Source organism: Athene noctua, chromosome 5 (genome assembly GCF_965140245.1).
Source record: "Athene noctua chromosome 5, bAthNoc1.hap1.1, whole genome shotgun sequence".
NCBI lineage: Eukaryota > Metazoa > Chordata > Aves > Strigiformes > Strigidae > Athene > Athene noctua.
The window spans coordinates 44,747,862-44,774,969 of record NC_134041.1 but is presented as its reverse complement, the minus strand read 5'-3'; the positions used below and the strand labels follow the sequence as shown (position 1 = coordinate 44,774,969).

The window sequence follows — 27,108 nt, the reverse complement described above, 5'->3', positions numbered from 1 at the left end:
CCATCCACCTCGGTTATTACTAGACTTGTTTGTTCTTCTACTTCATTTTTCCTCCCCCTCTCTCTCTTTCCAGGTCTCTTTTAGAACCAGGAGCCCTGGTCCCTATGTGTGTGGAGCGAGTTTAAAATAGCAATCCATTCGACAGTCAGGTGCAAGAAATTAGCAGCACAGCATTTTATTACAGATCTGAGGCGATAAGCCCGACTATTTTGACAGCTTGTGTTATTGAGGTGAAGCTAACGTGTTTGCGCTCTGAGCACTAGAAATATTTACTTTAACGTAGACGATGTTTTGGAAAAGAGGGTTTTCCATCGGTTGAGGGAAGTACAACTCTCACTGGGGTTTTAAGCGTTCCTCTGCCCTCTCGTGGCACAAATCAGAAGTGTTCAAGTAAGTAAAGTTGGCCCTCGCGCTAAGGCAGATAATCAGCCCCTGCGCTGTCCGCACTCTCCAGGTGGAGATCCCGTGACGGGTACCGGTTCCGTCCTGCTGACAGAGGAGAGCAGGACGATGAAGCCCAGGCAGTTTCATTACGCTGTGCCTCGCCGGCGGCTCTTTGCGAGCGTGTGGTGCGGACACCACAGGGCCAGAAGCACAGGCTAACTCAAAACAAAGAGCGTCAGCGCGGCCGAGGCCCCGCAGGCCACGGGCTCGCTGCAACCTCTGGAGGCCGCCCGCTGGACAGGCAGGCCCAAAAGAGCTTCAGCGCCGCGGCCCGACGCGGGGCAGCGGCGGGCTGGAGGAGTTGCCCCGGATAACGGCGTCACAGCAGGGCTGGGCGGGGCGAGGAGCGGAACGGTCGCGCAGGTCGGTAGCCAGTAGCGATGGTAGCGTCCGCGCCGAGGCGGAGTGAGCAGCCTCGCGACAGCACCGCCGCCTCTCGCGTGGCTACGGCAGCGCGCGGTTTTTTGGTCTCGCGAGGTAGGCGGGCGGCGCGCGGTGAGGGAGCGGGCGCGGGCGTTTGGCGAGGGGCGGCGGTGCCGGCTGCGCGCGCTGCGCTGCCTCGCGCCGCACCGTTCCTCGTGCGCGGCCATGCCGGCCGAAAACACCACGAGTAGCGGCGGTGAGAGCGCGGGAGGGAGGGAGGGAGGGAGGGAGAGAGGGAGGGAGACGGGTCGGCCGGGTCGGCTGGCCGCCTCCCGCGGGTGACCGTGCGCTCGTTGCAGAATCGCTGGGAGCAGCGATGGGGGAACAGGCGGAGGCGGCGGTGATCACACCGGCCATGCTGAAGGAGGAGGAAGAGCTGGAGGCGGTGGGGCTGGAGCAGGAGCGGCAGATGCTGGAGAAGGTGAGGGGACAGCGAGGTTGGGCTGCCCCGCGGCGGGGGAGGCGGCGAGGTGGGTTGGGGGGGGAAGCCCCCAGCTCCCGCGCAGTTATTCGGCTCGTGGGCCGGGCGTCGTGCATCTCCTTTGGTTTCAAAACAAACAAACGTGAGAGGCTGTGAAAGTTTGGGGCAGCGGCTGTGATTCACAAGCGCCGTTGATCGCCACGGGCGGCTTTTTGTTTGGTTGTTTTTTTGGAAGGATAACGGTGGACTCTTTCAGTCAGCAAGAAACCTACCTCATTTTATATGCGTTTTAAGTTTGGAATGTGAAGATTACTCTTTAATTTTCTCGTTCCAAGCCTAAAAATCTAACATAATCATGCCTTTAAAGTAAGCTGACTTCAGAAAGGCTAGTAAATTCACATTCTTCTGAACTTCTACCTGAAATATTAAAAGCAAACTTATTTTGCCTGCGGTATGTATACATAACACATCTGTCTCTCTTTTTGCTGCTTATTAAAAAAAAAAAAACCACCAAACAAACGACCTGATTAGAGCTCTGCAGTAAACTTCTATAAATGCCTTTTATCTCTTCCAGAAATAAGCCCGATTATGCGTTTCTTTCGGTAGTAGGTACAGTTTAGGCAGCAACTGCATCAAGGACTAGCTTAGCTTAAAAAGCCTAGCCAAAAAGGATTGGGTTTATGCCAGTCGCTCTCCTGTTCTTCCCCGCACCCAGCTGTGGAGGCACCCCTAACCTGAGGGGAGCAGGAGCTGCTTGAGCTGCCATTGCTGCCAGGAGAAATGTACGTGTAATCATCCTGAGAGCTGATGTTTGGTTTGTGTGCTTCTGTTTGCTTATGTTGCAGGAAATATAAACTGCTTCAAGGAAATTATGTATACATCCCTAACACAAATGACATAATCATTTCTACCTTTCATTTCTCTCTTGCTATGAATGTAGAAAGAGAAATAAATGTATGTAAGTTGATGTTAAACGTTGGTTGATACTAGCCAATCTGTTTTTGAGAGAGAACATGAAACGTGATGCTTCTAGACCTGTACTGATATAAATTATCAAGGTATCAGAATACTCTCTCTGTATATTTCAGGCATAAGGAAATATAAGCTTGAAAGAACTCTTCTCTTAAATGCTCTTTTGGGAATTGTGTTCTAAAGAACTAATGCTATTACTCAAAATACTAGAGAAATCAGTTGGGTTTTTCTCCTGTCTTAAAAATTGAAGCAGCATTCTAAGCGCATGAAAAATACAATTTCTAAGGCCTGTAACTAATTTTAATTACTCTTTCTGCTTTCACTAAGAAAAGTTGTGATTTATAAAGGCATGGTTTTAGGCTGCAGCATTTTGTGATACTGTAGTTAGAAAATAATACTTTATTCTGCCAGAAGTCTCATAACCTTTCTTGCAAACAGTAAGTCATGATAGAGCCTGTCCAAACTTTTCTTCGTGTATTCCTTGATCAGACTTGGAACTAAAAATATGGAGGCAGTGCTTTTGGAGGGTAGGGTGGAAACCCTTGTAGAGCAAGTTATTTCATTGCACAGGAGTATTGAGAAAAGAGCTTCACATTTAATTTCTTTCACAACCAACTACTTCTGTAACAGTGCTGTAATGTGATAGGGCTGGGGTTTTTTGTATTCCCTCCATTTTTTGAGAATTCACAGGAGCTTACCTTTATCAAGGGTATTGCTCTGTCGTCCTCTGTGTTTCTATCATGCTTTCTCTGCATTCTGGGGCCAGTTAGACCAAAGGGAATTACTCATGTCGTTAAGCCCAGGCTTACTGGCATCTTGGGGGCAGCTGATGTTCTTGAAGCTTCAGGGCTTCTTATGCTTGTCACTTCGGCAAACCCCCTGCCAGGTGATTTGTACAGCAGTTCAACAAAGGAGTCACTTGTTCTTTCTGTGGACTGATCGCAAAATACCACTATGTAAATATACAAGAATGTAGAGTGATGAGTGACAAATTTTTGAATTTTTCAGTCAAAAAGGGGGAAAAAAATAAGAACCCTTTCTTGAGACATGAAGGTTTGAGTCAAAGGATGAAGTGGAGAAATCATGAGTCCAATGCTGTTTGTCATCTTTTGAGTGTCTTTCCCCTTGAAATTTTTGCAGCTGGTCAAGGGAACAGTCCAACAGATTGACCAGTTAATGGAAGGATGCTGTGTTCACTGCAATAAAAAAGTGAGCAATAGCAGTCTGCTGAAAGAAGTAGTTTAGTTTTAATTATATTTTTTCCTGACATTGCCATCAAGGGTTGATCTTTCTGAGTTCAAGTACTTTTCATTTGAAGGAAAAAAATCTGGATTGGAGAGAGCAGAAGCAAATAAAAATTATATGGAGAATCACTAGAAGGCAGTCTCTTACCCCAGAGAACTTGTGGAGATACATCTTCTCATAAAAGAATAGGGTGATAGCTACCTGATAAGAATTACGTGGAGTACTACTTGGGGAAAATAAAGGTGTGATTTCTGGGGGAGAGAGACATGCTCCCCTTTTTCTGTGTCACACAGTTTGTCCCATGATTCAGCTAATACTGTTTTTCCCTGCCTGTTAGTCTGTTTAGTTTCAGAAGATTCAGCATGCCCTTCCCCCAGTGTTTCTTCTGGAGGCAATGGCATAGATAAGCATCTTGTAAAGCTCTTGTTCTAGCCTTTCTGGGGTTTCTCTTGGAGATGCTAATTTATACCTTTTCACTTGTTTGATATGTCAGTCTAACGGACAATGTAAGGGTAAATGCTTTTTTACTTTTTGTTGGAGTCTTGATCTGAGTTTTAAAGAGTAATTTGCAAAGCCTTGACTCATTCAGCAGAAATTACTTTTAAAGCATGTGTGGATTTTGTAAGCAAAGCAAGCAGAAGCTACTGTTTTCCATTGGGAATTGACCTAACCTCTGTAAATTAGGCATGATAATTTTGTAGCTGGCTAAATATCTTTTTCATAATGAAAAACTACCTTTGTGCAAATGGCATGTGGAGGAGTCCCAACTAATATGTGGGAAACTGCTGAATTTTGCTAGGTAGTGTGGTTTTATTTTTTTCCTCCTAAATTTTGCAGTCTGCAAATAAACTTAAATTTTATTTTGCTCCAAATCTATAAATTGGGGTTGAGACATATTTGAGCCTTTGAATGCCTTGTGCTACTGCACTGGAGGCATGTGAGTTGCAGAGCTCTGCTTACGTATTTAAGTGAATGCAACCCTCAGTTACATCCATCTTGCAGGACTTCATAGTCCATACACTCACGAATCATAGATGTGTAATGACTGCAAGGGAAAGGTTGTGTGTGAGACAACTGTAGTTATCCTGTAGAAGAACCCTGCATTGTATTAAAAGCAGTAATTCTGAAACATCTATAAATGCTTGACATCTTTGTGTTGGCCAGGCTCGCACTTCTTGGGACAGGGAGTCAAGTGAAATGCGCTATAAGAGGCTTCAGCATTTGTTGGAAAAAAGCAACATCTATTCCAAGTTCTTGTTAACCAAAATGGAACAGCAGCAACTAGAGGTAGGTGTATTCTTGTCTGCAGTGGGGATTCTTAAGATGGGCTGCCATCTGTTTGGTGGGTTTTTTTGCCATCCAGTTGTTTCAACTGAAGTAAAAATGCTGTTAAGATTGCAATAATAACATGAAAATCTACTGGAACTACTGCCCAGGAATGGTGCTTTACATAATATTCGGATTTTTTTCTATAAATGAATAGATAAATCAGACTGGGAAGAGCATGAATGATAATTTAAAATCACAGTGTAAAGGTGCTACTGATATATTTACATTCTTCTGTTGGCCTGAGTGCTAGGAAGAGAAAATTTCAAATAATATTTAAAATAAGAAACAAATTTTAAGGAAGCTAGAAAACCTGGAGGGAGGATAGAAGATGCAAAGAATTGACAAGTAGGAGGTTGTTCAGCCTATTTGTGTTAATTACTGAAGGCCGAGCATGAGTCATGTCTTCAGGATGCTGATGTAGGCCTTCCTCAATCAGATTTATAAATTAGTGATCTGGGGTCATGCTGTTCCAAGCAGTAGCCTCCATAAAATGATTTGATGTGAGTTTTTTTTATTCCATGGGCTGCTGAGTTCATATCTAGCTTTATCTTTACTTTCTTAACTGTACCTTTATGGACCAACTTGTAAGAGTTTATGCTTGAGAGGGAGGGAGAACCTTAGGAAAAATTCAGGGCAACGACGTTCTCAGAAAAGCAACACTGACTGATTACAGGAACCTCTTCTCTAAAATATTTTTCTCGTTTAACTGTCAGGTTGAGTTCACGGTTACTGCATTGATAGAATGCATGTTTCAGTACTAAATCTTATTCCATCTGATAAATAACAAGTTCTCTTACCTCTTTTTCTGCGGTCCTTTTGCTTTCAGCAAGTAGAAATAGTAGATGTAATGAAAATCTTAAATTCTTCAAGATGTGAAAGCACTTCCTCATTAAAGGCATTGTAGGCCACTTACATTGCTTTCTGTTCAGCAACAAACACAAGTGGTAACCTGTAGAAGTTAAAGTGGAGCTGGATACATGGAAAATGTATTGCAGTAGATGTGATCTTAAGGAGTTTGCAATTGGGAATATTTTTGTTGGGAGTCTTTCTAAATTACTGTATTTGAGTGTTTAAAGTATATGCTGACAAGCAGTTCATAGCAGTTGCGTTTTCTTGTCCAAGTTTTGCTTTATCATTTTAAACTATGTCAGAATAGAGGCTTTTAGTGAGATGTCAAAAACAAAGTCTGTAGACTACCTATGCCTCATTGCTTCTATAAGGTATAGTTCTCTTGTGGGTGTTACTGAAAGATAAGAAATGTGTGTGGGTTTTTATTTTTTTAGGAACAGAGGAGGAAAGAGAAGTTAGAAAAAAAGAGAGAGATAATGTTAAAATCTGCTAAGGTAAGATTAACTAGCTATTTTATGCAACTTTCTATATAAAGTGCTGACAAATTACAAGTCAGTTTTGATCAATGTAGATAAACTAAGTAAGTTAGATTAGCCAATATTTGACTTGCAGGATCTGCCTAGTATCTTAATTTTAACCATAGTAAGCCTGTTTAAAAGTGTTTAAAAGTTGCATACACTGACAGTCATCTTAAGGAGATTTTTCTGACTAATTTATGCTAAAGAAAATGGTTTGAATAAGTGTTTCAGGCTTTCAAAGGCAACGGTTTGAGACTGATTACATCTTTTTATCTGTGTCATGATAGAGATGCATAAGAGGATGAACCTCTTCCTCTGTTTATTTTCTAGGGTCAAAATCCAGTTGATGACAAAGAGGATAAATCAGGTAATGTATTAGGCTTTGCCTTTTGTCACTACTGGTGGTTTTAGTTTCTTTAATGCTTAATGTGTTGTATAAACTCAAATATTATCTTACAGGTGCAAAAAGGAAGAGAGGGAGAGAAGATGGGATATACAACATCTCGGAAATTATGTCCAAAGAGGTAGGCCATAACTATAAATAGACTTGTCTGGATTTTTGTAGCATAAATTTTAACTGGTGAGGCAATCGCTGTGTGACATCTGTATTTTAGAGCAATACATTCTTGTACATTGCCTTTAGAGATTTTCAGCCAACAGTAGTCTGTCTGTAACATTATTTTCTTCCAACAAACATCTATGTAACAAGCAATGTTGTCAGACCTGTAGAATTCAGATGTGTGTTTTCTTTTTTTTAAAAAGTCTTTGGAGAGGCAGGCTGTGAAGAGACCATCGCCAGCTGAATTTTCAGTTACCCTTTGTAACTGGAATGCATTTTCTGGTGTGTGGCCTTGTTTGGAGTCACTTGTATGACTAATGATGTTGTATGGAAAGCTTTTTAAAGTATGTCCAGGTTCTTCAGTTAAAAGATCTCATGAAATACAAATTATAGTAGCCTTGTGGTTGAAAAGTATATAAACGTATTTTTTTCTTTGTTTCCAGGAAATATTATCAGTGGCAAAAAAAAGTAAACTGGAAAATGAGGTATGTTAACACATGTTATTGCAGTTTAAGTGTGTTAAGCCCAAAGGGAGGGAGGGCTTTTTATATTTTATAGCATATCTTTAAACTTTTCCTGTAAATAAACATCTCTCCCCTAAATATTGAAGTCCTGAATTAGAAGTTTAAAAACTGGTACAAGTGAATGCACTTAAGTACTTATTTTCAAAAATCCAAGATGAACACTTCTAATTTTTTTTAACTGAATTTGAATATACCTTATAGAACACCATAGTTTCAAAAATAAAGGAAATAGGGATTTAGTAAGAAATATTTGTGCTGGTGTATAAGACGTAGTCATTTTTAAGTAATCAAGCATGGAGATGTATAGGTATGGTCTTTTCTGCTTCTGATGCAGTTTAAAAGCTACATGCACAGTTTTCTTTCCAGCATTCTCTAGAATCTGCTTATAGAAGGGAAATAACTGCATTAAATGGCAGCTGCTGTGAGGAAGGTTTTAAGTCTGCTTGCTTTTATGGGTAGAAAATTATAAGCTCAATTGCTTCAGTAGCTATCACTGCTCTTCAATTAAGAGTAGGGAATACATAAGGCATTTAAATTTTGCATGTTGACATTACCTACATAGTAATATTAATCCTAAAAATAAATTCTACTCTTGAGTTGACAGTTACTTTAAGTCCTTGTGCCGGGGACTGGTTTACTTCACTGCAAATTGAGACTGCTGTAAATTGGGCAAAAGTATGTCTTAGCTGGGCTTTGATGTGCATTACACTTATCACATGTTCCTTGAACTTTCCTCTATAGGATGAAAGCTCTTCTGCCAACCTAAGTCCAGAAGACCTGCAGAAAAATGGAGACTCAAATAGCGTCATTAAGGATAGATTGTGTCAAGCTGTACGACACAGTGCCAAGCAATTCCTTGATCCAGTACGGAAATTTAATGGACAACCATTGCCTTTTCAGCAGCCAAAGATTTTTACTGGAGGTGTAATGAGGTGGTACCAAGTGGAAGGCATGGAGTGGCTAAGGGTGAGTGATTGTTGATGTAATTGAATCTGTTGCTGATTGGAAACAGAGAAATGGAGAGGGAAGAGACACTAGAAGTCTGTGATCATAGTTGGTGCAGGGAAGGTGAAGGAGGGACAGACAGTTCTTTATGATTTCTCATGATGAAAGAATCTGGTGTTCTGAAAAAGTTGTCAAGCAGCAGATACAGTGTTTCAGTGTGGGGAGGATATTTGTGTTTTTAAGTATTTCTTTTGACTTTCTTCTTGATGTTCTCCATCTTCCCTTTCTCCATCAATTTTCTTGTTCAACTCAACTGTCTTTTCAGCCTCTTTTTACAAATACATTGTGAAAGCAGAAGGACTATGCATATTACCAAGGGACATTCTTACTATCTTTCTCTCAAGGGCTTGAATACCAAACCCCATAGGTGTTTAAGGACCCACTACCTTGCAGGGCTGACATGGCTGAGTTTTCCATTCTCTTGGAATCTAACTAGTAATACTAACACAATGGTTTAAAAATGTTTTGTCTTCAGCTTTTGAAATCAAGAACTAAAGAAACTTGACATAAAAATTGCCCATAAACTTGTTTAACTTGTACCCATTTCTGTTTGGAAGCCAGATTAGAAAAACATTACTTTTTAATTATCAGAGCCAGACAGAACTAATTTTCATTCTGCTACTGATCTCGTATTTCCCATTGGTTTTTTTCTTTTTTTCTTCCCCACAAGCATATATATCTTGTTTTAACAGACTTAGGCTGATCTCACAAGCAAGTGCCACTAAACTCGCTCTTTTCTGTCACTGGGAAGTGTATAGGGAAGACAGGCCTAATCTGGGAGGAGAAAAAAGGCTTCATTGGGCCCTCAGTTATAATAACCTTTATGAATCTTTGAGTAGTAGATAGAGTAGCCAAAGAACACTTCTGTGTCTGTCCTTTTGTGAGAGGTTGCTCTGTCATTTGCCAGAATAGACAGTGTCTGCACAAAGAATGCTGGCTGGAGCAGCTGGCTGTGTTGGTCAGGAATTGCACCTTTTTGCTATGCTGCAGTAGTGGTGCCTTGTAGAAGCTACTTGAACAGATAAAACTGAAACATCAGCACAGTGACTTGGACTTAGAGGGAAGCTAAGGGAATTCTATGGAGCTGGGATGAGTAAAAACTCAGTATGAGCTGCACTTGCAGTTGAAGAGTGTTTTGAGGTAACACTACATTCTTTGATACTGTTCTAGTTTTTGTCTCTTAGTCAAGTGCTTAATTGGCTAGAAGCACATACAGCTACATATGAATGTCTGGGGTTTACTAGATACTTGTGTTTATTTTCATCATGGAGAAATCTTACTTGTCTGTAATATAAAATGTGCCTAGTAGAGGGTTCCTACAGGTGTTACATTCTTAAATGTAAAAGAGGTCTGTTGTCCCTAAGGTGTGTTGGATATTTAGCATTTACATTTCTTTTTCTGTATATGCAGATGCTTTGGGAAAATGGTATCAATGGCATTTTAGCTGATGAAATGGGGTTGGGGAAGACCATCCAGTGTATTGCGACAATAGCACTGATGGTGGAGCGAGGAGTCCCTGGTCCATTCTTAGTATGTGGTCCTTTGTCTACTCTTCCAAATTGGATGTCTGAATTCAAGAGATTTACTCCAGAGGTAAAAGAAATGAATATTTTTTCTTTTTCTTCCTTTAAAAGAACAAATTACTTAATTCTTTGCCTTGAAACTTTCTCTGTATAGAACATTAGTTTAATTGTAGTTGTTTATGTGGTTATTACACACTGTGCCATGACTTGCTATGTATTTACAGCCTTGTAACAGAGCTAATTAATCTACTATCTTTTATTAGTTTAAATGATCTTAGTTCACCTGACTTCCAGGCCTCTTTTATTTCAGATTCCACTAATGCTCTATCATGGAGCTCAGCAGGAACGTCGTAAACTGGTCCGTAAAATTTATAGGCGGCAAGGATCACTGCACATCTATCCTGTGGTCATCACTTCCTTTGAAATAGCAATGCGAGACAGAAATGCCCTGCAGGTATCTAAGTTCTCCTGAAAGCCCTAGGACAGGTGGAATACCTCATCACTAATAGCAATGCTTCTGCATATAGTAAAAAAAAAACCAAAACCAAAAAAACCCAACCGAAACTAAAAAAAACAACCTATGGACTGCCTATATGAGTGTCATACTGAAGCATTTATATTGGCATTTGCTTCTGTTTCCTTGGTAACAGTGGCTCTGGCATTCTATTCTTAAGAAGTTTCAAACAGAGTGCTGTCGAAGAAATGAAGTAGGCAGATAATTACAACATACCTGCTCTTTTCATTACCTCTATGTAGGTGATGGTGAGGGAGACTTGGAGTAAAAGCTATACTTAGTGTATAAGTATCATGGTTAATGTCAGAATGGTTGTTTCAGCAAGATGAGTTTCTTGTAGAAGTTTTACTGTCGTCACCTAAGCTTTCTAAATGCAGTCACTGTGAAGCAGATGTATGGCATATTAACTGTTTGGGCTCACCTCTTCCAGTCTGGCAAAGAGAGAAACAACAGTAAATAGAATCTTTGTAATGGGCAGTATCAGACCTGGGTTGCTGCTTATCTCATCTGGTACATGTTTTGATGGAGAAAAGCTAAGATTTACTGAAGTAGCCTTTGTTTTTGTAGCACTGTTTCTGGAAATACCTGATAGTAGATGAAGGTCACAGGATTAAAAATATGAACTGTCGTCTTATCAGAGAACTGAAACAATTTAATGCAGACAATAAACTCTTGTTGACTGGTACTCCCCTGCAAAACAACTTGGCAGAGCTTTGGTCATTGCTTAACTTCCTGTTGCCAGATGTGTTTGATGATCTGAAAAGGTAGGTTGCAATCTGATGTTGAAAACTACTCCCCTTTGTTCTGTTTGGCTGTTATTGTGACTCTTTAATAATTAAACTTGTATCAGCATGTGAAGAGCAATTTTGTGGTATGGTTGTAATTTGGTATGATTATTAGGTGGCAAAGGCTTTGAAATATGTCTCGTCTTCACACTTAGTTGTTGCAGAAAGTAAGGAAGAAATTATCAGTTCTATGGATAGTGGAAGCTCAACTCTGAGTGAAGACATGAGCGTTTGGGAGGGGAGATGTTTGTCCTATCATAAGTGCCTGGTGCTGCTTGAGATTCTCTTAAGGTGCTAGAGAAAGCTGCGTGAGGCTGGCAGACATGGGACCCATGGGAGACAGATCCTTTTCTGAAACAGTAGAGGGTCGGGTGGAAGAATAGTGTCAAAACAGTTCTTAGACTAATTTTGGAAAAAGATACAGGCTAGATTGAATGTAATAGATCATAGTGAATATTCTAATACAAGTATTTTTACCAATCACTTTAAACCTCAAGCATTTGAATTTACAGATATTTTTCAGAAATATCTCCTGTCACACTATTCATGATGGATATTAGTGCTTTGTTTTTCTTAAATCACAGTATAAGAGAAGAATAACATACTTAAATAACGAAGAATAATAGCTATGGAGTAAGCTATTTTATTGTTGTTTCGTTTTTATAGCTTTGAATCCTGGTTTGATATTACCAGCATTACAGAAACTGCCGAAGATATTATTGCTAAGGAAAGGGAGCAAAACATCTTGCATATGCTGCATCAGGTTCTCACTTATTCTTTGTGTTGGTGTTTCATTGTTTATTTCTAACATTGACTGTTACTACGAAGTGTGTCAAAATCCTGTTTATGGATCTGAGTTCTGTGACTCCTCTGGACTTCCTTAGACTTGTGGGTTTGGGGTTTTTTTTTTCAATCTTTACAGCACTTACAAATGCTGAAAGGAACAGTATACCTCTTTGACTCATTTTTATTCTTGGAACTGAATTGAGTTTGGTCAGACTTAATTGTAGTTGCTTGCTTCTGTTTGTCAAAAGATTTAATTGGTGTATTTGTTTTGTTGAAAGATAACTTTGAGGGAATTTATGTAACCTTTTATGTGTTGAACTGAATACCTTTATAAGGTACCTAATAAGCTGTATAATGTGCCTGTCTTCAAAACTACACACTCCATCTTTAATTTTTTTTTTTGAGGGGAGGTGTGGAAATAAATGCTTACCGAACTATAATTTTCCCATCATAATCTGATGGTGAGAGATGTAAATTGTATCTTCTAGATTATAATTGTTACTGACAATTTATTTTTTACTTTGGTTAAAGGTTTGGGGCCTTCCTGAAATAACTTAAGAAATATAACAATCAAAACAAGCTGTTTCATAATAAAATTGCTTTCAGTTAATGAAAACTATTTGAAAGCTCTGTAATGTAGTTACTACTGCACACTTACAAACACTTCAAAATTTTTCAAATGGCAATGAATGTGGTGTTTGAACACATGTATTGCTAGTATGTGCAGAAAATTTTTGAGTTTTGGAGTAGGGATCCATATTAAAAAATGAAATACGGAACTGCAAATTAACTCCCTTGCTTTAATTGTCAATATAGCATTATATCAGTAGACTTGTTTGTGTGTTGGGTTTTCTGGGTTTTTTTTAAGTAGCCATGTTGAGAGCTTTGAGTAACACATCTACCCAACTTTTCAGATTCTGACACCTTTCTTACTAAGAAGACTGAAGTCTGATGTTGCTCTTGAGGTTCCTCCTAAACGAGAAGTCGTGGTATATGCACCGCTGTCAAAGAAGCAAGAAACTTTCTATACTGCCATTGTAAATCGCACCATTGGGAAACTGCTTGGAAATAATGAGGTACCTACTGATACGGATGTTAGAAATCTGCTTGCTATTAATGGTTTGTGCACAAAACCACATTAGTATTGCTTTATTACCATTGTAGCTAAACCCACTTTCTGCTTAAATATTTAGTCTGATCCTTTTGTTATCTCTTTCAACGGCAGTTACTGTGACTGGCCTCAGTGGGCAAAGAACTAATAAGGAGTTTCATTTTGTTCTTGATTATTTGTAGGTTGGGGGGAAAAAAGACAGTTTTCATAGAGTTGACAATTTCTGCTCTAAAACCAGTAAGGTCCTAATGCAGCTTTTAAAAATCAAGCAGAAACTTTCAAAATCTACAATTATAGACCGTTAAAATTTGGGCTGCATTTGATACATATCACTGAGACCTTTTCAGTATTGAGAATCTTGGGTAAGCGTAGGCCTTTGAATCTGAAGCTATCTGCTGTTGATGGCAATGTTACTTCCCACAGGAAGAAGTAGTTGAGTTGAGTCCTACAGGCCGACCAAAACGCCGTAGTCGAAAACTGGTTAATTATTGTGAAGAACGTAATGGTTCACCTGATGACTTGGAAAAATTGATCAGCAATATGCAAGAGGAAGTAGAAAAAGAGAGGTACCTGCCATAAAACTTTTTTTTTTAAATTATACTTAATATCTCCCTCTTAGTTTGCTTCCAGAGCTTTCCTTATTCAAATTGATCAAGAGTGGCATTTCATAATTCACTGTCCTTCTAGCTTTATGATTTGTTTCTTTGGTTTTGCCTAGTATTCACTGGGCCATGATGGCAATGATTAGGTTGTACCATTGCTCACTGACTCATTAGAGTTATGGTTAACTACAAGATGTTTACTCCTAGACCTGTGGCCTTTGCAAGATCTAGCAATAAAATTGCTTCTTGAGTCCCTGTTTTCATTAGTCACAGTCATAGGTAAGTCCTGTGACAATAGTGCTATTGATAATCCCATAAAGAGCTAAAATGTCCTAGTGTGAAACGTAGTTCTTTGGGCTGAAAACGTTTTGGTGGTGAAGAACTGGTTTCACCAAAGCCTCATGGTCTGAGATGGTGTTGGGTGCCAGCCAGGGAAGAACTGTTTCATCTTAGTTTTTTGGTAGTTGAAACTTCATTGTAGTGGCTTAGGTCCTGGCTACAGCTAGCAGTGAGGACAGAGCTGAAGAGCTTGGCTTATTGCTAGGTTTTGCAGGCTTTGCAAACTTAAGGTAAACCTTTTGTCTCCAATGTCCAATTATGTTCACAGGAATATCTTTTCTTTCATTGACTCAAAGACAGAACAAGGGAAGGTGTTGGTGTGCTAACTACAGTTAAGTCCTAGGTTTTTGTGGAATTACTCAGGAATACTTGAAGCAAAGTTTGGGCTCAAGACTGGAGAAAAGGGAGGAGTAGTTTCCTTGCTAAATGTTGTAAAATACATAGGCTTACGCTGAGGCCTGGAACTCAAATGGCCAGTACAGTTGTTGCTGTTTTGGTGACAGGTATTAGTCACTTTCTGGTGATTTAATATCAGAGTTAAGGTTTGGGACTGAGGGAGCTGAAGAATCATGTTCATTCCTGGGTTTGGCAAGGTCTGTTGTTGGTAGCTCTAAATTGGTTGAGAGTCCCTTGGGCATAAGGAAAATGAGGTTAATCTTCGGGCTTGAAATGTATGTGTTTCTAGATTTTTATTGTAGTCCAGTGTACTTTGCAAGAACAGACACTTATATATGTTTGGTTTAGTTTTATGGTATGCATGGATCCTTTATGTTGGAGATGGTATTTAGGCATTCAGTTCTTCCACATCTGTATTTGTTGTGGATCCTGCAACGTGTGTGTATGTGTGACTGAAATAGGATAGGCAAAGAGCTGATTATGGAATAGCTTATGTATTGCCATAGGAGATCTGACCACTTGTTCTAGAGAGGGCTTGCTTCTGTTCCTTTTTCTGCTGGGTGACTTGCACAAGTTGTTTTTTCTGCTTCTGATTACTACTGATTACTGCCCTGTATTTTAAACTAATGGCAAACCCTTGTGCCTTCAGTGTCAAGTGTGGCACTAAAAGAAGTTTTGTCTGGTGATAGCTTTACTAACTATGAGGGATTTTAAGGACTTTGACGCAGCATGCAAATCCATTGCTTGATTTTGTTTTTTTACTGTTTTTCTCTTTAGTATCTGTAGCATAATAATGTGACCCTTTCTGTACTAGTAAGATGATGTATATTTTCAGGCCAGTGGTAGACGTGAGCATTCCCATGGATTCTGAGGTGAACCTTAAACTGCAGAATATTATGATGTTACTGAGGAAATGTTGTAATCATCCCTATCTGATTGAATATCCACTGGACCCTGCTACACAACAATTCAAGGTATAAATTTTAAAAGGATTGGAAGAAAAATGATTCCAGGCATTAAAAAGCAATAGACTGTGAGCTGACGGCAGTAAAGAATGACCTTTTCAATGTATCTGGCATATGTCTCCCTGTTGAATTCCAGCACTGTACTGAATCATTATTTGCAGCTTCTTACAGCACCAGCTGTAGAGACCAGTTCAGTCTCTGTGCCCATTTAGCCTTTGCATAGTGATGGCATAGCATTCTTCATTATGTCAGCACTCATCTGCTGGGAGCAAAGTTGATGAATTCAGTTGCTGAGTTCTGTTGACTCAAGGTGTTTTAGGATCTGCCTCAAGCTCTTCTCACAAAGGTTAATTAAAAAAAAAAACCAAAACGCTGACCTTAGTGAACTGTGGTTGTGTAAATTGTACACATGGCAGGAGGTGCAGTGGTGACTTCTAAGGGTGAGTTTTGAAGAGCTGAACCAAGTACAACAGAGTCTGATCAGAGAATACAGCATCCTTTCTCCCCCTCAAAAGGGAAAAACTCCAAATTATATCACAAACTCCAGCTGGTAGTTTAATATACACAAAGCAGTTGGCAGTGTAGGAAAGTATGAATTTGAATTGAAAGAATCTTGAACAACTGGAAGCTGCTTGCACATTCCGTATGTAGTTTTGTAGGCATGTGTGGTCATGTTTCCTGTTCAGTGAATGATAACATTCAGCTGCTGAAGTTTATCAGTGTAAAGTCAGTGCATGAAAAGCAGATAGCCCAGTCTGGGTGATGAGGGGAAATTGGTTCATGTGTAGGAAATGTAGACTGTTTGACAGCTGACACCACTTGCAGGAGCTAGTACTTGCTCAGGAAAACAAATTAGGAATTATCAAGGTGGCTACTGTATGGCTCAGGCCTGAGAAGTTTCTATATCCCTCCCTGCTCTTAGCCTATAGCAAGAATTCTATCTAACAAACTCGAGCAAAAGTGTGGTCTAAGATAGCAGTGTGAAAACTTGTTTGGTGAACTTTTGTCACTTGACTGATTGTAGTAACTTTTTCAGCAGTGCTGTCTGGTATCCAGTAGGTGGAAGCCTTGTGCATTAATTACAGGCTGGGAAAGTAACAACTGCTTTTCCATGTGAAAAAAAAATAAATCATCAGGGTTTCTCCTTCCAGAAATGGGATGAGAACTAATTAGGTGTCTTTAAAATTATTTGAGTGTATAAAATGATGGGGTTTGATTTAGTTTCATCCTTATTTAACTGATTCAGTGTAGTTTGCTAAAATCAGTGTTGCTTCCAATCTTATGGCTTTTGGTTAAGAAGATGGTGCAAGGTTGTTCCTGTGAGAAGCTTTTAGACAGCTTTTGGTGTTTGAGTCAGGCAAACCTTTTGTATCCTTCCTTCCTAATATATGATCCCCTCTCCCCTGTACCAAGGTTGATGAAGATCTAGTAAAGAATTCGGGCAAGTTTCTACTCTTGGACCGAATGCTTCCCGAGCTAAAAAAGAGAGGACATAAGGTAAAGCTGTTGATTGGGGATGGGGGCATAGTTGTTTCCTTATAAGCAAAAAATGATATTAAGGGAACTTCCTGGTTTTGTAGGTCTTGTTGTTCTCTCAAATGACCATGATGCTTGACATTTTGATGGATTACTGCTATCTGAGAAACTTCAAATTTAGTCGATTGGATGGCTCTATGTCCTACTCAGAGAGAGAAGAAAATGTAAGTAGATGTACATGTCTTTTGAGCCTGCTTGTTCCTGTGATGCTGGAATATGATTTCACAGCATTTTGCCTTTAATAGGCAAGAGACCTCTATGTTGGAAATGGACATCCTTCCTGCTGCTTTAATATCTGCAGCTCATAAAATATTGAAGCGGTGAAAACTGTTACTAACCAATATTTTGGGGTATACCTAGAATGATGGGTGCTCATGTACTCTGATGAAATATGAAGTATGTAATATATTTAGATTGTGGCAGATGCTAATCCTAGATTTACGCTGCGTGTATGGTTTCCTAGCATCCAGTATATGAATGCCAGCATCTGTGGGAGTGTACAGCAGGTCTAATGACAAATAAAGGAGATTTCCAGGAAATGAGGTTTTGTACTTCGTGGGACACCTGTAACTTCAGATTCAAATTGCACATGGATTTGTTCCAGCACAGTCATTTGTTCTTGCATGTTTGTAATCGTTTCAAGTAACCACAAATGCCTTACTAGTGAGACATATACTTACTATGAAGAGCAACCATGTCGGGTGGTTCTGGAAAACCACCTCTGAGGGTTTTCAGGGATGTAAGAGCAATGCATATATGGAGGAAGTACACAGGATATCTAGGCAGTGTGCTGCAATTGCCATCTGGTCTCCAAAGTATGCACTAATGTTTATGAAGATAAGGAAGAACAGTGACAGAGCATCTCACTCAAATTGTGCTTCCCTTTGCTCCATTTCTTTCAGTGCCACAGTGTGGCTGAGGAAAACCAAACCCCTAAACACTTAGGTTGCTACTGTTAGAGCTGATTCTTGGAGGAAAGGCTAACTAGCAACTTGCCAGCAAACTATAGTGACTTTTATTAAGCTGGTAAAATTTTGTACTGCTGTTTTTTGAGGATTTTTAGGAGTTGATTGTATGCCTACCACAGTGTGGTATGGATGCAGGATGAGAGGAATCTTCCAGGTCACCTAAGTTCAACAATGCTCTTCCCAGCTCCATGATTTGCTGCTGGTGCTGCAGATGCTTATGTCCAGGAAAGCCCAGAGGCTTTTAGGGAGCTTTGGTAGCTGCTTCCACCTGGCAGTGGCATGATGGTTTCTTTTTCTCTGCTGTGATCCAAAGTTTTCTATCAGCAGATGGGTGGTCAGACCAAGTAGACTAGGTTTTGATTTGGTATTGCGGACCTGGTAGGAGCTGTGCTGACTTTTGGAAACATCTTGCAGTGAAAGTAGGCTAGATGCTGAAGTAGGAGGCCAGAAAGTTACTCTTAGTTTTGAAGCAAGAGGAGGAGGTATACCGGGCGGCTGAAGGTACAGTCAAGTTGGCATCAGTGTTTTAGATTGCGGCTTCTGTCAATAAGAAGGTATGTTTTTTAGGCTCTGCCAGTTTGGACTGTGCTCACCTCGATCATCGCTGAGGGTAGGTTATATGGAGGTGAATGTGATTTGGACCATATCTCACTATAGTCAGCTCCATTCTCTCTTAGACAACTCCTTGACTGGAGTACTCAGATCAGAAAATACAGCTGCTTCACTTCTTGGTCTTGTCCTGTGCCAAATGTATGCAGTGGTTTTTTTAAAGCCTTAGTTTGGCCTCTGACAGCATGTGCTGTATTTTATCTGTGTTCATCTTTTTAAACATGGGTGTATCAAAATAAAACATTAGCTATGTTGTATTTGGTCCATCTGCTGTTTTTTAATAGTGAATTCTTTTTCAGATGCATCAATTTAATACTGACCCTGAAGTCTTCCTGTTCTTAGTGAGTACAAGAGCTGGAGGCTTGGGCATTAACTTAACGGCGGCAGACACAGTTATCATATACGATAGTGACTGGGTATGTTGACAGACTGTTAACATAGTGATATGTATCATAAAATGCTCTATTGCTGTTTTTGGCAATAATTTACTAACCCATTATGGTATAGACCATTTCTGTAACTTTAGTGAGGTGTTAACATAAAGATAGATAATATTAAGTAGTATATGTGTTATATATTGAAATATGCAACCTTGTTTGAAAAGTCCTAGCTTATAGAATACAACATTAAGAGTTGGTTCCCAAAACTGACCTGTTTGCCCCTGAGTTACACCAAAAGCAGGAGGGGTTTTTCTGTTACTGTTGAAGATAAGTTTTCTTCTTTCAATTATTTTAACTTTGAACACAGATGCACCTTCTACAGGTTCCCTGTTGCCAACAGCTGTCATTTTAGTGCCAGCTCCTCAAATTTATTTTCTCCTGTGACTTGCCATGTAAGTTTTTAGATAGTTAGGATTCTGCAGCTCTTGTGAGTCTAGAACTGGGAAGAAGTGAGGTATGAAAGGAAATGACTGAGGACCTCTGCATCTTCACTTTATTTTAATAGACAGCTCTGCTCTTTGCATGACTATTCAGCTTCAGGGGAGCTAAGGCAAGTTCAGAAATGTCTGAAAACTTCTAAAATCCTTTTTCTTATCATCCAGAAAAAATACCCCACAAACCTACAACCAACACCCTCAGCTAAATTTGTGATACAAAATGTCCATCTGTTGAAAACTGCAGCACATAGTGCAGAAGCAGTTGGAGCTGATGCAGCTACAACAGCAGAGCTTGTCGTGGATGAGTTTAAAGAGATGTAGAGCTCTGTTATACTGCAGCTGCCCTGCTTATTGCTTCTGCTCTGACTCTTAGAGCTCACTGTTGAAAATAGTGCCTGTGGTACATCTCTCAAAAAAATAGGTTAATGGTGGAGCTAACTTGTTTCTTTATCTGCTCAGAACCCCCAGTCAGACTTGCAGGCCCAAGACAGGTGTCACAGAATTGGCCAGACAAAGCCGGTGGTTGTTTATCGTCTTGTGACAGCAAATACTATTGACCAGAAGATTGTGGAGAGAGCTGCTGCCAAAAGGAAGCTGGAGAAGTTGATTATCCACAAAAGTGAGTATCTTTTTCTCATTACTTCCTGTAAGCATGTGTTTCCTCTTTAAATCTCAAGAGAGAACTCTTACTACTCTGTTTTGTGACTGCTTAGTGTTTTTTCTTAAACACAAAAAACTTCATCCTCCCAACAAGTGGCTATATAGTATTACTTTCCAAAATGCATTCATAGACACATTGCAGATGACTTCTGCAGCAAATTAAAGGAAAGCACTTCTAGTATTTCTGGAATCACCATGTTACGACTACTCCTTTGCTAGTAGGTAAGGAAAAAAAAAAGGGTGATGGAACAGTGAGCCTACCTGGAAGAAATATAAGTAAAACCAGACAATAAGGGAGCAGAACTCTGGGCTTGTTGGCAACTTGTCTGCAAGGTGATAGTTTGTTTGACCCAAATGTTTTTGGACTTCTAGCATTGATGTATGTGTTAATTATCTTTTTAAAATAAAATTAAATGAACCAGAATATAAATGGAAAAGCAGATTAAAAAGTTCCTACTGCTTGCAGTTTATAGCAGCTCCTCATTTGGAACAATATGCCTACCTAAGTGACATCTAGAGCAGCATTTCATGATGTGAGATTTAGTGATAGATGTTTCCAGTTGCACTGGCAATCTTGCTTGAGTAGGGAGTGTTCCTATTAAGATGGGTAAAATGAGTAGAGACTATAGAAAGCTGATTTCTGAGGCATTCCTACTAAACATGGTTGAGATTGCAAATTCTAGAGCTGTAAAATCACTAAAAAATTTCAGCATCCTATTTGTGTCCTCCTGAATTTAAGAACAGTAAGTTATAACCACAGTGGAATAGTCCTGTTTGAACAATTAACCAGTGTGGAATAGAACAGTCCCTGATTTTTTTGTGCAGAGCAATGGTGATTCTTGCTGTGTTCTTGATTATATAGCTGGTCATACTCAAAAGTCTTTAGAAAGTGATTGGGTTGAAATGTCTCTTTTGGGGGTCAATTTTTCTTGTTTGGGTCCTGTAGAAATCATACTTTGCTGCCATAGCTTATTCTGTTTGTGATATTTGGACAGTAGCTTCTTATAGCATTTTCCAAACTCTAAGCTCACTTGAAAAATGTCATTTTTGTAACTTGGTATGGGCTTCTGACAATAATTAGCCTTATATTAAACTTTAAAAGAGGTTATGAACTTCTTGGAGTATACTAAGGGGGGAAAAAAAACCTCAAACAAAAAAAAACCCCTGTCCAACTAATGTTGACTCTTTGTAGGCATGCTAATGACCAATTTAAGTAAGAAAAAAATGTTTTTAAATAATTTGATTATGGCCCAACCTGAACTTAAAACCAAAGTGGCAAGATGAGCACACAAAACAGAATGGGCTCTAATACTAGATGACTGCCATATACTAAAGTAGCAGTGAGAACTGGGAGTACCACTGAAAGGAAGACAAGTGTCAGGTTAGGTCATGCCTTCAGTTTTGTAGTAAGTTCAAGTATTTATCTTGGTAAAGGGAATCATCTAAAACTTGCAGCTTAGGTAGGGGTGTTTCCTTCAGGAACCTTTGGATCCACTGTGTAAATGTAAAGGTGATGTAATGGATCCTGTGATTTTGAATATCTAAAAAAGTGTTGGAACTTTGGAGGAGTGAGTAAGGAAGGGTTATCACAAAGCTTACTTGTTAGGTCTTTCAGTGGGGTCTAACCATGCAAGGTGTGTACAGTACAAGTACTGGAGCTTAAGAACTGGAATTTGTTGCAAAACAGAATGCTTTTTTGGCCTCAGCACCAGGTTACTCTTTCTGTCTTGTGCTTGCTTCTGTTTTATTGAAGAAAGTTGCCTAGGCAACTTGCATGAGAACCGGTGTGGTTTTAGTTAAATTAATAGATGTCAGACTAAGAGGAAGTGATGTACATAAACTTAAGTTTAAAAAGTGTTAAGTGCTTGATAGGGTCTTATGTATTTTTCTCTGTGTCCCTATTGTTAATGCCATATAGTTTGTGAAACTCTAAAGACTAAAAGGGAGAGACTGCATCACTAATGATGCATGACAGGACCTAGATCCTGTGTGTTACAGCAGGAGATAGTAATGGGGGAGAGAATCCTATAGCCCAAACCCCTCTGGAACTTGCATCTGACTTGCATTTCACAAAGAAACAGTCCTTGGAGGGAGATGGGAGAAGGTGTAAGGAGGACTTCTGAAACCAAGGTACAGGAAGGAACAGCACTGAATGTGATGAAAAGGACTGATGAAGACCCATTAATAAAATGGGTACATGTGTTGATAAAAACTGAGGAAACTTGGCCCAGAACAGTAAGCCTTGCCTGCCTGCTTGAAATGTGCAAGACTGAGTTTGATAGTTTCGTCAGTGCTAGGCTTTAAGTACTAATCTTGTTTTGGGGTTTTTTTTTCATATTTGGGCTGGCATCCAAATTTGTGTGTAGATAGATGTTAGCATAGTCTCTTTAAGAAACCAAACTGTCAGGTATATACTTTGTCATGTCTGTCTAGTCCATTAAACTGAGGGATGTTCTCTCTGCAAACCACATACCTTTCATGCATTTCCTACCTTGTGGTTAATACTGCTTACTTTGTTTCAACCAGCTTACAATACAAAGGGAACAAACTTCAGCATCCACCATCTAACTTTATTTACAATGTTTTTACTGTAAGTAATGGCTTTTCTGCTTTGTGTGTGCGTGTGTGCATGTTGAATTGGTGTTTCAATCAGTTCTTCTGCATACTACAGCTAGAAGGTGGAAGGCCTGCATGTAAACTTTTCATGTACCTTTGACTTTTCTCACCAGTTAGTCTATTAGTGTATTTAACCTGAGGGCTAAAACAACGAAACACAGCATCAGTTTTGATATGCAAGAGTAATTTGTTCGATATGTGCATCCAGCATTGATTGAACAATTTATAGAATTTGTTCTTGTCCCCGTGTACTTTCTTAAAATTTCTTCTTTCTACAGATCAGTTTAAAGGTGGCAAATCTGGTCTAGCACAGTCAAAAAGCTGCCTGGACCCTCAGGAATTAATAGAATTACTAAAATCCAGAGACTATGAGAGGTACGTAGATTTCATATTTTTCTTGGACCATGAGTTTGTAACTTGCAGTGTGCAAGCAGCTGTCGGTAGCTTTCTTGTCTTATGAAGTGGTATGTGGATCTTCATAGTGGAAAGAATGTCCTAGGGATTCTGCTATGTGGGAAAATTGACTTTTATGCAATACTAACTGTAACATGCTTTTATCTATACTGATTATTTCTTCCTCAACAGGGAGGTTAAAGGATCTAAAGAAAAAGTAATCAGTGATAAAGATCTCAAGTTACTCTTGGATAGAAGTGATCTTATTGGTAAGTCAGAGTCTTCATCTGTGTTTTTTTTCTGTTCAGCAGTTTATTCATATTTTGTAAAAGTCTATATGTAAAAAGCTGCCACAGTTTCACTTCCCTACAGCTGTTGTACATCTGAAGTACAACCTTTGGCCCCTTTGCTGACATTTCCAATTGGATTTGCTGAAGAAGAAATAACAGAACTTAAAAGTATTCCAGAAAACCACATTCATTCATGGTGTGCCCTGAGAATAAAAACAAATTAGGAGGTGCCCTACAAAGCAACTTTTCTTGTAAGTTGCTGAGTTAATCAAAATAGAAATTATTCTCAGGAAATACTTATTTCAGTATACTTGTTTAAAAACTTATTTTGATACCATCATAATTCAAAATCTTAACATTTTGGGAGGGGTAAAAATTGAGCTTTTCAGAGGTACATGGCTTGTCAGTGGATCAAATTTTAAGAATTTGATTTAAAAAATAAATTTTTTTTTAAGTTGTCTGCAAAGTCTGGTGTCTGATCAGGCCAAGATATAAAAAAACTTTAGCTTTTTTGAGAAAGGAAAAAAATATTTTCCAATTCATTTTAAATAGTAGATTTAGTATCCTCTGTTTCCTTCAGCATTTTAAGATGACTGAAAGCATAGATACAGAAAAATCAGTCATTACAGAATTTAGATGTAAAAATGATAGCTAGTCTTAAATAACTGTGAGTAAAATAAATTTGCCTTAGGAGAACTGTTATACTTTTTTTCCCATATTATCTAAAGAAATTGTTTTATAAAACTGCTTATTTCAGTTAACTGACTGCTGATACAGGAAATGATTCTTGATGTATTGATAATATGGTCTATATTGTTACAAGTTCAGGCTGTGAAACAATCTGATTTCTCCTCTCAAGTTGGAACATGTCATTTATTTTGTCCTATTAGTGTCCATCATATTTATAATGGTTGCTTTTTTTTTTTCCCCGGTGGCTATTCTGAGCAAAATTAGTATATTAAAATTGTCAAATGTTTATACAAATATATTAATCTAGCATTACATACTGAATATTTACAGCAGCTAACTATAGTTAATGCTTTAGAAACTGAAATGCCACCTCCTGCCCCAGTAAGCCATAATTATTAAATTTGATACAAAGACAATACTTTTTCATTAGCTTTATATTCACTGGAAGGGGCACGTAATGATTACCAGTGCTAGGAAAACAAGATGTAGGTGTTTCAATGATAGAAAATAATATTGCTTAGCAGAGTCATAACTTTCTACGTTTCTCCTAGTAACTTCACTAAATAGGTTTACTGCATTCTGTTTTCTTCTCAGGAAGATGAGACTAGTTCAGGCAGAAACTGCTTATCTCCATTCAAATTAGAATTTTTTGCTGAAAGTACACAACTGAAAAATATTGTTAAGCACAAACTTTTAGTAGCAAAAACTGTTGATGGAACAAAATTATTTTATCAACTTGCTTTCCAAATCCAAACAAAAGTAGATACAACTTTTATGTCTGCAATAGTAAGGTTGCAGACACTTAACCTGTTATTGTTGATCTTTATTTTGTTTTAATCCTAGATCAAATGAAGACTTCTGAAAAAATGAAAAAGGAAAAAATGGGTATATTCAAGGTCCTAGAAGAATCTTCAGATTCCAGTGCAGAATGTGTGTTTTAATGTGCAAATGTGGCCTGTAGACCTACAAGACAAACATGACTGACATGAGATCTTCCAGAGATGTCACACATACTGATCCTTTATGCTGACTTTCTTTAAAGCCTTGTTCAAATCCATTGTTAAAATTCATGAAAGAACACATGTTCTGCAGGTGATAGGTTTATGTTGTAGCTTTGGTAAACTCTCATAAAGAATTAAGAAAATAAACATGTTTCACATTTGCAGCTAGCTCTTGTTATTGGTGGTAAAAGTGGCAAATTTGTTGGGAAAAAAAAAAAAATCTTCCTGTGGAAGTCCTAAAACAGCTTTTTATGATATCAATTATGGTTTTATTTGGAAGGGAGAGAACATGTCCCTTTGTTACAACCGATTGTGTAGTTTCTGGTTTTAAGTGCATTTTGCTTGCTGCCATCAAGGAGTTTATCTCTGTTCCTCCCTCCATTTTTTTTTTTTTTTTTGGCTCCAGAGTACTGAGAATGTTACTGTTCAAAGCAGGCACAGTACCTTCTTGGCATGACCTTGCATTTCTTTTTCCTGCTGTCAAGAGTAACGTTCATGTTTGCTATGCGCCTAAGCTATGAAGGGGCAGTCCCACATATGTGCACTGAATGCCAACAGGCAAAGTGGGGCATGCTGTGAGGGGTGCTGCTGTTTCAGAAAGCAGCCTTCCCTCCTGCAGATGGGGGAGATCCACAAGTAAATGCAGTAATGACAGTGATGACTGGTGCTAACAGTTTTAAATGGTTCTGAGTGAAATAATGTCCCCTTGATTGTCCATTAGAGAAAAAATATTTCAGCTGATACAAGACAAATGCACCCAGATATACTCAGGTGGTGTTTTCCTCTTGGTGGGGGTGTCTGTGCATGTTTGAGTTGAGACCAAATGCATGGATGGAAACATGGGGTCTCAGCTTGCTTGTGTATTGCTACTGTGTGTTGAGTTGCAGGTGGTGGTTTGGTTTTTGTGGGTTGTTTTGGTTTTTTTTTTTTTGATTCTGAGAAGCAGCTCATATTAGCCAAGGAGGACTGGGGCAACGTTGCTGCTGATTTTTCCAGGTGATGACAAGAAAATGTGTGGTAAACTTCTTCCATGTTAGAATCTCTTTAATAGTGTTTCACCAGTACTTGAATCTACTCTGGACATACCATCATTTGTGTGTTTTAATTACCTGCCTAGCAAAAAAGATGTTTGAGCTGCCAAGACCCCACCTTGACAGTGATCAGAGCTCATAGGGTTGCCATTAGCAAATGAAAATTCAATGTGCAAGCTGGAGCAGCTGGCCATGCTGCTCAGTGCTCTTTTGCTGGGGGGGGTGTCAAACTGATGGTGTGGGATGTGAGGAGGAGGAGGCAGTGAGAGGTCTGTTTGTGTTCTCAGCTCCCAAGAGCAAGCCCTCTTCTTCAGCCTGCCCGGCCCATGGCTTACACGCTGCTTGCAGCTTTTCCAGGCTGTGGCTGAGCTTGGCCCGCTGTGCTATGTGGAGGGGGCTCCCGCAAGGCAACCGGGAGCAGCAGGGCACAGCCACGTCTACTGCACAAGGAGAGAGATGTGACAGGGGGAGCAAGAAACCCAAGTAATCTCTGTTAAAAATGACGTTGTGCTTTGTGCACACTTATGTGAGGTAGTCCCTCCGTGGCAGGATGATAGCTTGCTTACAAGCTGCCTGACACTTTAGATTTATGTAGTTTTTAATGTATTATCTTGCATTAATGTTAACTTCTGGAGCAGGTGCCTCAGTGGGGTTGCAGGCATGACCCCATTTAACCATTTTTGTTATTGTTGACAAGCTCCAGATGCCAACTGTTAAACTCCAGAGGAATTTGGGAAGTCAGACTACAGTGTGAACACTGCAGTTGCCAAGTATTTTGTCCTACATTATGAAAAATGAATAGATTCCTTTTTACAGAGAGTGATCAAAGTGCTCCTCAAGTAATGAATGTGAATTGCCTCAGCAAGCCTGTTCCCATAGTACTAAATTGGATCAACATTGGTATCTGCGTTAGAAACCTACACCTCCAGAGCTATTCCAAAACCTTTTGTAGTTCCCGACTCCTGGTCAAGCCCTGTGCAATCAGTGTTTTCCCAGCAGTGCTGCCAGCCTTTACTGCAGGAGCCTGCCTGGGCGATAAAGCATGTGGTCCCGGACAAAGCGAGGCTTGTCTGTCTGCAGGGCTGGGGCGGGGCGGTCAGGGGTAATGGCAGGCATGGTTCAGGCGC

At 39.5% G+C, this 27,108-nt stretch overlaps 1 protein-coding gene across 1 annotated transcript; it reads left to right on the top strand.

Moving 5' to 3' along the window:
* Positions 1-949: 949 nt before the first annotated feature.
* HELLS (helicase, lymphoid specific) lies at positions 950-25,113 on the top strand. The gene is made up of 22 exons (XM_074908322.1): positions 950-1,063; positions 1,167-1,288; positions 4,670-4,792; positions 6,118-6,177; positions 6,532-6,568; positions 6,661-6,725; positions 7,204-7,245; positions 8,026-8,250; positions 9,700-9,882; positions 10,123-10,266; positions 10,894-11,090; positions 11,778-11,874; positions 12,812-12,973; positions 13,432-13,574; positions 15,181-15,319; positions 16,724-16,807; positions 16,891-17,010; positions 18,723-18,839; positions 19,760-19,919; positions 22,855-22,951; positions 23,162-23,238; positions 24,793-25,113. Exons 1-22 carry the CDS (start codon positions 1,033-1,035, stop codon positions 24,888-24,890), a joined length of 2,523 nt encoding a protein of 840 aa, XP_074764423.1. The 5' UTR covers positions 950-1,032; the 3' UTR covers positions 24,891-25,113.
* Positions 25,114-27,108: the final 1,995 nt, after the last annotated feature.

Bases quoted from the DNA above. Each gene is read 5' to 3' on its own strand.
- HELLS (XM_074908322.1), top strand. From the start codon at position 1,033: ATGCCGGCCGAAAACACCACGAGTAGCGGCG. The intron at 1,289-4,669 runs GTGAGGGGACAG...TGTGTTGGCCAG, and splicing joins AGCGGCAGATGCTGGAGAAG to GCTCGCACTTCTTGGGACAG. The intron at 9,883-10,122 runs GTAAAAGAAATG...CTTTTATTTCAG, and splicing joins TCAAGAGATTTACTCCAGAG to ATTCCACTAATGCTCTATCA.